The 12,355-nt window shown below is 42.9% G+C and overlaps 1 protein-coding gene across 1 annotated transcript; it reads right to left on the reverse strand.

The window, feature by feature from the left end:
• Nucleotides 1-6,603: 6,603 nt before the first annotated feature.
• On the reverse strand, nt 6,604-12,099 carry LOC114285459 (uncharacterized). Its single transcript, XM_082908451.1, has 7 exons — nt 11,759-12,099; nt 11,467-11,560; nt 11,236-11,356; nt 10,924-11,097; nt 10,570-10,813; nt 6,934-7,133; nt 6,604-6,740 (listed from the first exon to the last, which is right to left on the reverse strand). The coding sequence occupies exons 1-7, from the start codon at nt 12,097-12,099 to the stop codon at nt 6,604-6,606; spliced, it is 1,311 nt and encodes a 436-aa protein (XP_082764577.1).
• Between the last annotated feature and the right edge of the window lie 256 nt (nt 12,100-12,355).

The raw sequence follows: 12,355 nt of genomic DNA on the forward strand, positions 1-12,355 counted from the left end.
GTGGATGAAGTAGTAGCTAATTTACAAAATCCTTCTATTATCATTTTTTTCCTAAAAAAATTTGTTTGTAAATTACAAATTGGGTGGGGAAAGCCCAGTTGGGTGAGTATTGCTACCATGGACACTAAGAACTCTATCATCATTATGGATTCTAAATATCCTGGTGGAGTAGAGGCATGGGTGACTGTGCATGAACAAGATGTGGCTATACTCGATCAATTAGAAACCTTCATTTCATCATTTCCAACTTCTTAAATTAGGGATTTCAGTTAATGTTTGTCTTCCAATAATGTCTTGGATGCCAATTTAAGGTTATGCTTGAATCTTATATATATATATATTTTTTTGAACGGAAAGAGTTACACCACCAGAAATTACATGGAAACAGGAAAACCATCAAGCCGGACAATTTCACCAAGAGCCAATGGAGGATGGGAAACCCAACCCTGGAACTACATTATGGGCACAAGCTTGTGCTACCCAATGGGCAGCCCTATTGTTGGTTCTGTTTGTCCATTTCAACTGAAAGTTGCCCTGTCTTGCAAGTTGACGAATATCAAGAAAGATGGCCAAAGTTTCCCAAGGAGGAACCTGTTCTAAGACACCTAGTTTAATAACCTCTTGATTGTCACACTCAATGATGGCTGAATCTAGGTGAAGAGCAATTGCCATTTGAGCTGCTAGACTCACAGCTTGAGTTTCGGCAGCAGAGGCTGATGAGGAGTAGAAAACTGAAGCACTGCCATCCCGCAGGTGCCCCTCGGAATCTCGAAGGAGGACAGCAGCTGATGCCTTTTCCCCGTTTGCTCTAAAACTGGCGTCGCAGTTTAACTTAAACTCCCCAACCCGAGGTGGGAGCCATCGGTGGTTCCTATTGCACGCTGGCCTTTGGGAAACAATGTTGGAATTGGGGTCGTTTGTACCTTGCTGTTGGCCTTCAAGCCAGCCCCCCGCTATTTTGGAAAGAGTCGCAGATGGGTTAACTGGGATATGATTGAAAATGAAATCATTTCGTGCTTTCCAGATGTACCATCCAATGAGAAAGACCTGAGACAGTACCTTGCACTCTGCTCTACCCTCCTGCTCAGCTGCAATCCAATCTGCTGTCCAAACCACAACATTAGTCACCAATCCTCTATCTATTCAGAGATTAAGCATGCTACCAAACCAAATTGATTGGGTCCAAGCACAGTCAAATAACAAATGTTCCATTGATTCAACTTCCGATAAACAGATCGGACAAATACTAGACGGGGAGCAGTGTCGATTATGTAAATTGGCTTTGGTAGCCAAAGTATTTTTGCACACTCGCCACCAAAAGTGTTTGATTTTCGGAGGGACTTCGACTTTCCAAATGTGCTTCCAGAAATCTATAGGGACTTGATACGAGCTAGACGGGTGAGATGGTGATTCCTCTGTGATAAGAGACTTTGCAACCCAATAACCCGACTTCACTGAGTACACTCTAGATTTGGATAGATACCACACCAATACATCAGCTCTATCCTCGTAAGAAAGAGGAATAGATTGGATTGCACGGCAATCGGCCCTCGAGACAAGCGGGCGAAGAAGATCCATCTGCCATCGTTTGTGAATTGGATCAATGACATCTGATACATGAATAATGGTACTGTGTGGAGGAGGCGGGGATGAAATTTTACAGTTTCTGGAGTCGGGAATCCATTTGTCATCCCAAAAAAGAGCTGATTCACCATTTTGGATTTGCTATTGAGTCCCCTTTTTGAGTAACTCTCTCCCATGGATTAAGCTGTGCCAAGCCCATGACCCTCTAGCTCTCTGAGACGCATTCATGAAGCTAGAGTGAGGAAAATACAGTCCCTTTAGCAAACGGGCCCAAAACGAGTGAGGGTTTGTGATGCACCGCCAACCTGGCTTGCCAAGCATGGCCTGATTGAAAGCAGAGAAATCTCTAAACCCCATTCCCTCGTGTAGCTTTGAAGAACACATGGTTTTCCATTTTGTCCAAGGAATGCCCTTGTTCGTGGGATCACCTTTCCACCAAAAGTTGCGAATGGCCATGTTAAGTTTGTTACAGAAAGATTTCGGGAAAGAGAAGCAGGCCATTGCATATGAGGGAACAGTTTGCACCACAGCCTTAATCAGAACCTCTCTTCTAGCATGGGATAGCAGCTTATTCTTCCACCCTTGCATTTTAGCAACCATTTTATCCACCAAAAAACCATATGCCTCGGACTTTGATCGACCCCACGAAGACGGAATCCCCAAATATTTCACATGTGGTCTTGCTGAGGAGATTCCCAAGACACCACAGATCAGCCCTTTGAGCTCAATGGAAGCATTTGCCGAAAAGAAAACCTCGGACTTCTCTAAATTTATTAGTTGCCCTGAAGCATGGCTGTAGACTTGGAGAAGTTGCATCATTTTCAAACACTCCAATCTACTAGCCTTGAGGAAGAGTAGGGCATCATCTGCGAAAAACAAGTGGGACAAAATGGGGCAAGTGGTTTTCATCAGTAACCTAGATATCTCTTGATTCCGAATGCTGTCATCAATTAATCGAGACAAAACCTCGGCCACCAAAGGAACAGATATGGGGACAGGGGGTCCCCCTGCTGAAGTCCACATGAAGGATTGAAGGAAGGCGACACCGCATATGGGGGCTATCGAATGAAGGCATCAAGCTATGCAATGGCTACGTCCATTGAGGGACTATATTATGCTACAAGCAAGCTACGGATTGAGACGTCGCCTTACTCATGCTACACGTTGGTGCAACGCTAAAGTGCGCAATGGCCTTAGGCGGAATCTAGCACACATGTTGGCATGAGGACTACGCCGTGGGCAAGAGATTGACCCTCGGTGGCTTGTGGGCTTTGCATGACCGAGTGGCCATCCAATATGCACCTATTGAGGCATGCTAGACCCTACGACACTTCGAGATGCTACTAAAGACCCAACATGCAACGTTGGCTTGTCGGCTAAGTTGAGGACCTTTGCTAGCACATTGTTGTGTGGCTAGGCACCTTGATGACATAAACCTAAGTTGGGCGAGCACCTTGCTTGAGGTAAGCTTGGCGCTATGAAGAGACTTATGCCGTGCTTGGTGCACTTAAGGCGTCAGGCCTACTTGTGGTATCCGGGTGAAGACAGAGCTTCCATGTGAAGTTGTTTTGCTTGACAAAGCATTGGGCCCTAATGTTCAAATGGGTGAGATCATCAACACTTGATTTGTCAACGAGCTATGGCGAGCTTAAACTTGGTGGAGTTTAAGCGCCACATGGGCAAAAATTGATCCGCTGTGCCTCTAAAGGAGTCAGCCCATGGCAGTTGGTATCAGAGCTAGATCACTCATTTGGGGTGAGTTCGATCTAGAGCGGACATGCAGCTATGTTGTGATATCATTCTTCCGTGGACCCCGATGTCGCTGTTTGAAGGAGTATGCATGAAACTCAACCTGGGGGACGTGTATGACATCCGAGACTCTAAACAAGACCGCCGTTGGTTTTCTAGTCATGTTTGAACTGTGGGAGCTGATTGGTGATGTCTTGGGGTATTCGTGCCTATTGTGTTATTTTTTAGCGATGCCTTGAACGCAGCAACCGTTCTTGAGGGTGCGAATTGAGCAGCATTGTGGCATCTAGTGTTTCCTTGCTAACTTGGTGTTTTCCTCTCACTTTGTGGACTTGATGAGCATTTCTACACTGTGGGCACAATGTGGAAGAAGTATGCCACATTTGTGGACGGGTTGCTTCCTAACCAGCATGGTTGGCATGATTGTGTTACTTTGTTGGCTACATGGGGATTTCTACTACAGTTTGGACTTGTGGAATGCTTGTGTCTGATTGTGGGCATGTGATCTTCAACTATTGAGCCTTAGAGACGGATTTTCATTGGCAGCCATGCACGTGCTATGGCATTATCACTGGTTTGCTTCAGGGGGCCTATGTTTCGACCGTTCGTGGTGGTATTTGCAACTTGTGCTTGTCATTGGTTTTGCATCTTCAGACGCATGGTTGTTGACTTCTTAGAGGGTTTGTTCGGAAAAATTTTCAGGACAAAATTTGAAGTCTTGACTCCCGTGTGCAGAGGCATCAAGTGTACATGCTTGCTAGAGAGCGGGGTGATGGATGAAATCATCGTTGTTGGAGGACAACCATGTAGCGGGATTGTAAAGTCAAGACATGAGTTGGTGCCAGGATCATCGCACCGTTTTGAGCATATTGTTGAAATGGCTAGTTTCGTGGATGGCAGGAGCGGTGAGCCTTTGAAAGGCAAAATCTTTGAGCTTGGTGAGATAGTTGACTCGGGTGAAGGCAGTGGCCGAGGTACTGGGCAGCATGAGTTAATTCTAGCCAGCAAATACAAGTGAGACAGAGGTCTACACTTTGCCAGAGGGCACGAGTTTGAGTTAAGCCAGAGGGCTTCATTTTGCTAGAGAGCAATAGCCAGAGGGCTTCAGAGTTTGAGTGTGCTAGAGGGCAACAGCCAAGAGGGCTTCAAAGTTTGAGTTTGCTCAGAGAAGCTTGAGTTTGCTCGGAGGAGCATTGGCAGAGAGGCCATTTTGAGTTAGCTCAGAGGAGCTTGAGTTTAGAGGAACATTGTCTAGAGGAGTCTGCCTAGAGGAGCATGAGTTAGCTCAGAGGAGCTTGAGTTTGCAGAGGAGTTTGCTCGGAGGAGCATTGGCAGAGGTCATTTGAGAAGAGGGCTTGGAATTTCAAGAACATTGGCAAGGGGCAGAGTTAGAGACGCTCAGAGGAGCTTTGGCAGAGGCCATTTTCAGAGGGGAGCTTGGCTAAAAGAGTTGGACGTTGAAGGTAGGCCATCAACATAGAGGTGTTGGACTCATCAGAGGAGCCGATACACGCACTGCAGCACCAGCTTTGTGCTATATCAACGAGGACGTTGATGGTTGAAGTGGAGGAGAGTGTCACGGGTTGCCTTGCAAGGCTAACTCCGTGACGTTTCGCTCGCGGTGGTGTGGCCATTTGAGTGCTCAAGAGTGGCCGTTGGAAGTGCCCCAACGTGGCCTAACATTGGCCCCAAGTAGCCCAAGTCATGTAGGCCACCAATAGCCAACAAAAGACAAAGCCGCAGCCCATATTAGAAGCTAACCAGCGCTGCCAGCAGCAGCAACCAGCGCTGCCAGCAACCAGAAATGGCAACTAACAGTGCAGAGTTTTGGCGCTTTGGTTCGGCACTTAAATGAAGGAGTTTTGAGTTGAAATTTTTACTGGAGATAGGTCTTAGGGGAAGTGTTTTCCCGACCAAGTTTCGTGATTTTTCTTAATTTGTGGAATTTATGAAAAATCATTATGAATCCTCGGACATGTATGATGTTTCCTCCTGCCAGATGGAAAATGGCTTAACAAGCTATTATAAGGGGGTATGGTGTGCTACCTACCTGCCTCCTCGCCCAAACTGGGCTTGAAGTGAGCAACCTTGGGGTAACTCCAGGGCGGGCTTTAGGCATCCAGAGGGGTGTCTAGAGTCTCCATGTGGGTTTGGGAGCCCCGTGGACGGTGCAATAATGTAAGCACTGCGCGTGTCCTCCCGAGGGGAGGTCCTCTACGTTGTTTCCATTATGCCACGCAATATGGTATCTTTGGGACTCGTTTTGGACCGAATGGGCTATCGAGGCACCACTAAAGGCCTCGTGTACCAACTCTAGTGCTTGGTTTGGGTTCGACCTTGCACGAGGGGATCCCGTGGCTTAAGCTAAGCGGTTGGAAGGCGACACCGCATATGGGGGCTATCGAATGAAGGCATCAAGCTATGCAATGACTACATCCATTGAGGGGCTACATTATGCTACAAGCAAGCTACGGATCGAGACGTCGCCTTACTCAAGCTATACGTTGGTGCAACGCTAAGGTGCGCAATGGCCTTAGGCGGAATCTAGCACACGTGTTGGCACGAGGACTACGCCGTGGGCAAGAGATTGACCCTCGGTGGCTTGTGGGCTTTGCATGACCGAGTGGCCATCCAATATGCACCTATTGAGGCATGCTAGACCCTACGACACTTCGAGATGATACTAAAGACCCAACATGCAACGTTGGCTTGTCGGCCAAGTTGAGGACCTTTGCTAGCACATTGTTGTGTGGCTAGGCACCTTGATGACATAAACCTAAGTTGGGCGAGCACCTTGCTTGAGGTAAGCTTGGCGCTATGAAGCGACTTATGCCGTGCTTGGTGCACTTGAGGCGTCAGGCCTACTTGTGGTATCCGGGTGAAGATGGAGCTTCCATGTGAAGTTGTTTTGCTTTACAAAGCATTAGGCCCTAATGTTCAAACGGGTGAGATCATCAATACTCGATTTGTCAACGAGCTATGGCGGGCTTAAACTTGGTGGAGTTTGAGCACCACACAAGCAAAAATTGATCCGCTATGCCTCTAAAGGAGTCGGCCCATGACATAGGGCTAGGAGGATGTTGATGCTGCTCCTGCGCGGGGGTAGTGCGCATGGATGTACCTTGTGTACTGGATAACGATCGTGGGGGAACCGGCTCTGACTGAGATGTTGGTCCTTGGTCTGGGTTGTCACATGCCGGTGTGCTTAAGGGAGTCGGTGTAGCTGTTGTTCGCTGGCCGGAGGTAATAGAAGACAGACTGGCCTCTAATTCATCCACTTCCGGCGACAGTGTTCAATTGGTAGACCAGTGCTTCCTGCACTACCGGTTCCAAGTGCAGGGCCATAACTGGAAGAAGCTCCCTGTTCTTTGGAGACGAACTTGCAGGTGTGGCTCTCACGACCCAATCTGCCACAATCATAACAGAAATCTAAAAGTTTTTCGTATTTGAATATGAACCAAGAGTCGGAGTGCCCCTGTCCCCATTGCAACCAAAGGCCCCTGGGTAGAGGTTGCTATGTATCAATCCCCACACGGATCCTTAAAAAACTTCGATACAACAACAGCCCCTCCGTGTGGGCTTCAACCCGGACCAACCTACCTATACGATTCCCCAAAATCTCACCATTATGTTTAGTAAGCTTCTGAACGGGGAGGCCATGGACTTGCACCCAGAATTGACACCATTTGAAATTGAGTTCTTCGACTGATTGCCCCGGCGAAAGAGGTTGAAGGACTAAAAGCCATCCCATTACCGACCAAGGACTATTGCGAAGGATGCGATGTCTATCCTCCTTTTCACTAAATTGAAATAGAAAAATGTTATCATTCTAAGGGAACATAGTGAGGTCCCCTTGAATCCGCCAAGCTGCTCGAATAATAGTGGTTACTACCCCTTTGTTAAGAGTTTTAGGGGCCAGAATCTTTCCGACCAGACAAAGATGAGAGAGGTCGTCATTTTCCCCACTTCCTTTCTCCAAGACTAAGCCAGAAGATTCAGCCAGAAAAGAAGAGGAGGAGGGTAGCTGGGTAGACGAGGCCATGAAAGAGTAACAGAAAAACTTGTGGGAAGGAGGAATAAGAAGAGCAATCAAAGAAATGAAAGTGTATAACCGAGGTAGAGACGGTGAGACTAGAAAAGAGACTCTAGATAAACCAGAAGAAAGCCCTTAGGCCATGGCTCTCATTTTAGAGAGAGAAGCTCTCATTTTAGAGAGAGTCTACTTGGAGAGAGATTTTTAAGTGAAAAGTGGATGAAATAGTAGCTAATTTACAAAATCCTTCTATTATCATTTTTTTTCCTAAAAAAATTTGTTTGTAAATTACAAAATTCAAACATTAACACTTCAACATGAACATTGTTTTAGTTTTGAATGATATCAAAATTTAAAATTGGATCACTCAGGTCTATTGGAGTAGACCTATAATACATATGAAATATATATATATATATATATAGAAAGAAAGATGAAATTTCAGTCTTGTAGCATTCGAATAGTGAACTTTCAGTATTTTAAAGTAGTAAAATTTCAAATGCGAGGGCTAAAATTTCAAAATTGATTGCCAACTATCCAAATGTAACTTATTTTGTTGTGATACATTTATTTTTTTAATAAATTCAAAAGTGAGGGCTAAAATGTCGAATTCGGCTCCATGGCTTTGCTTCCATTCGAAATGATCTAATGATAAGAAACTCACTTATTTTATTGTGATCATTTTTCTTATAAATTCATTGTTGAGGGTGTCAATTATGTCTTTTACAATTTTAAGAAATATTTCTTGTAATGTTTTTGATGTTCAAGGAAAAATATTTATCTAGTTATTTTTAAATATCAACAGTGAAATGCTTTTTAACCATTCTAAAAATAAACAAGTCTTATTAAGAGATTAAAATCTTATCAAGAGATTCAACATATGATGAGCTTCTTATCAGCAACCAACCTTCACTATTAAATGAGTACTCCAATTAAAATTACAGTGAGTATGGTTTGATTTGATTTGATTTAAGACAAAGTTATTAGCCAAACTGTTATTTACAGTTTGTTAAAATTTGAAATGAAACAAAATTATTAAAACAGATAATTATTTTGTATGTTCTATAAGTGTGACTTTATAGACAAGAGAACGGGTAATTTGATCATTTTGCATAAACATGTCTATATGAGTAGAGTAATTTAGCGAACCTTAGACGGAAGAAATTTAAAATTGGATTTATGGACCGAGTGTCCTATTTTATTTACTTTTCTCTTCAATTTTTATTTCTCTTTTCATTTTTTTAAATTTAAACTTATAATTCAAATATAATTTAGAAAAGAAAGCCAGGCTTTTGTATCAGACAGAAGAAATCTTGTTTTTCTAATAGGAAGCATCTACTATGAACCCTGCAAAGAATCAATATTTGGTATTTACATCTCCATAAGCGTAAGGCCAGTGAGGCTATTATTGTCTTAGGCCTCTCAATGGGAAATATCACACTTCTTTGTAATATATATATATAAATCTTAAGGATGGTCAATTTTTCGATCTCACTCTGCCTTGCGTCTCTCGACTCAGTTCGCACGAGTTTCTTTTTGCCTCAATGAAGAAGTGCTGTTAGGATAGATTTTGCTTTCTCTTTTCCTGCCCCATTTATTTATTTCGATAGGCAAAAGAAAATCTTTATTGATGGGAACATACAAAGTATGAAAGAGTATATCAATAAAAAGGAGCTTGGAGCTAGCAAAAGCTCCCAGCTCCAGTTGGTGAGAGACCAACAAGTAACAAAGAAAGAACAAACATAATAACAAAATGGCTTTCACATGAACCTCCAGCAGCAGACTACCAACAAATAACCACCAGATTGTAGATAACTAACAAATTAGATCAGGTTCTTAGCCACTAACAACATACTACTAACAGCAGAATCAATCAACCAGCAAAAACAATCAGAAGAGCAGTAGAGCAATTAGCAAACTACCAACAGAAAAATCAATCACTAACAGAGCAAGACAGCAAAATCAATCAACCAGCAAAACAACAGAATCAATCAACCAGCAAAATCACTAACAGATTGCAGAGCAGCTTAAGACAGAAAACAACACAGAGAATGCAGCAGCTGATGCCCTACAACATAGCGATGGAATTCTTCTAAACTCAATAGCAGAGCCTAATTTGTCTCCAATTGAGAACTACGTCCTCGACTGAGAAAGGGAAGTCCTTGAGAGAAGCTTTGAGCCAAAGAGCTAATATGATCTTAATAAGTTCCCTCAAGTCTGCAGAATTAGGATGAGCATCTCTCAAAACACACTCATTCATATGATTCCAAAGAGACCAGAGAACTACTAGTGGAATTGCTCTCCAAACTTTTCTGAGTGGGCGCTTAAATTTGCCACCCTTCCACCAATTAAACAGGGCTGCCACAGATTGTGAGATACACCAACAGAGCCCCCAGTCATATAACACAGATAACCAAATGGTCCAAGAGAAATGGCAATGAGGCAAAACATGAGAAGCAGATTCAGGAGCCATTTTGCAGAAAGGACATAAGGGAGAAACATTGCTGCCAAGAAAACCAATATTGAGTAGAAACACAGCTGTTTTGATTTTATTTTTCCATGCTAACTATCCAAAAAAATGAACTTTGGAAGGTAAAATATTGCTCAGAACAAACTTGCTAATGATGAGATGAGGCCCGATGAGAGAATTGCAAAGAGAATATAAAGAAGACACGGAGAAAACACTAGAACCTAAGGCTGCAGAGGACCACACCAAGCTGTCAACATTGTTAAGGCTCAAGGGCGGAGCAGAGGATAATGTTATAATCAACCTAGCTTTAGCGGCCACTTCCCAAGCATACAGGACTCTTCTATAGGGAAAGTTCCAGATTGTAGTGCTGGTTTTCCTAGCATAAAATTGTTGAAGAGATCCATTCTTATCAGCAGACAGGTTGAAGAGAGAGGGGAACTCATCCTTGAGATATGCAGATACACACCACTTATCATGCAAAAATCTGATATGATTACCGTCCCCAACCTTGATTTAGCAGTTTTCCAAGAAGAAATGAAACGTATTCAAACTATGAACCCTTATAAAGGTAATATCTTTCCATACCCTAGAGTGGTTGTAGGAGGATTGCATAGGAGGATGCCAACACTCTATCTCAATTTTATACTTGCTGCAAATAACTTTTCTCCATAATGCTGAAATTTGATTTCCAAATTTCCACCATCATTTAAGAATCAAGCATGGATTAATATACCTAATCCTTCTGATGCCCAAGCCCCCTTGGGCAACACTCTTTGTAACCTCAACCCATTTTACCAAATGAACTTTTCTTTTTAGACCATTACCACCCAACAAGAAAGTAACCTCAATCTTTTCAATTTCATGAGCCATACCTTCAGGCATCTTGAAGAGGGAAAGATAGTACACAGGGAGACTCGAGAGAGCAGACTTGATCAAGGTTAACCTCCCTACAAAGAACAGTATTTTCCTCTTCCAGCCTGATAGTCTAGATCTAATATTATCAAGCACAGGCTTCTAGGTTGATTCTCTACTTGGGTTGGCTCTTAAAGGCAGCCCCAAAAATTTCAGTGGCAAGCTTTCACCTTACAGTTCAAAAGCTTTGCAAAGGCATGTAGAGACACATCATTCACACCTACACCACATACAACGCTCTTGTGATAATTGATTTTGAGCCCAGAAAGAACTTTAAAGCATCGAAGGAGTCTTTTGACAATCACCACCTGGTCCATATCAGCCTCACAGAAGAGGATTAAGTCATTAGCTAATTGAAGGTGAGATAAAAAAACCTCATTAACCCTAATCGAAAAAACATGAAGGATGATAAGAGTTAGTGCTCTATTCAGAAGAATATTAAGCCCCTTAGTCACTTTATTGAAAAGGAAGGGTGACAATTGCTCACCTTGCTGGAGTCCTTTTTGCGGTAAGAACTCATTAGTTGGTGAACCATTGACGAGGATGGAAATTTTGGATGTAGACATGCAGGCTTTTATCCAAGAGACCCATTTAGCCAAAATCCAAAGCTAGACATCAAAGAGAACAAGAACTCGCAGTTTACTGAATTGAAAGCTTTCTCAAAATCCAGCTTGATAATCAACCCTTGTTGCTTAGCCTTCTTCTAACCATCGACTACTTCATTAGCAATAAACAACGCATCTATGATGTTCCTTCTCTCTATGAAAGCAGTCTGACTATCACCAATAGTGGAGGGCATCACAGACTTCAATCTGTGCAAAAGAACTTTTGCTAAAATCTTGTATATAGAACCCACCAAGCTAATGGGTCTGTAGTCAGACAAATTAATAGGATTAGAAGTCTTGGGGATAAGTGTAATGAAAGAGTTGTTGATTCCATAGTTAAGACTGCTGTGATTGTGAAAATCTTAGAAGAATTGCATGATCTCCTGTTTCATTATTCTCCAAAACTTCTGATAGCATAGGAGGTTAAACCCATATGGGCCGGGAGCCTTGTTGCTATTACTCTCTTTAATGGCAGCCCATACCTTTGCTTCAGTGAAATCTGATACAAGATGGTGGGAGATAGTGCCCTCAATTAATTTGAATTCCCCTCCCAACACAGGCCTATTAACCCAACTTTCCTTGAAGCATTTCTTGAAATGAAGGAAGACCTCATGTTTAACTCTACTAGGTTCCTCCAAGGACACACCATTTACTGAGATGGAATTTATCATGTTCCTATTATGTCTGGTACTTGCAACAACATGAAAGAATCTAGTATTTTTGTCACCATATAGAGACCAGTTCATTCTTGATTATTGATGCCATAACCATTCCACCATTCTATAGAGTTTCCACACTTCACATCTTGCTTCTCTTCTTCAAGCCATTTCTGATTGAAGCAGTACTCTTTCCTCTGCAATTCTGTCTAAGGCATGCAATTCCTCCTCTGTAGCCTCGAGTTTAGTGGTAATATTACTAAACACTTCAGTATTCCATATCTTTAATTCAACCTTAAGGTGCTTGGGTTTTTGCTGGATTACGAAGCCTGCCCAACCAGTAACA

The sequence above is a fragment of the Camellia sinensis genome, chromosome 15, assembly GCF_055761805.1.
Source record: "Camellia sinensis isolate YWXY chromosome 15, ASM5576180v1, whole genome shotgun sequence".
NCBI lineage: Eukaryota > Viridiplantae > Streptophyta > Magnoliopsida > Ericales > Theaceae > Camellia > Camellia sinensis.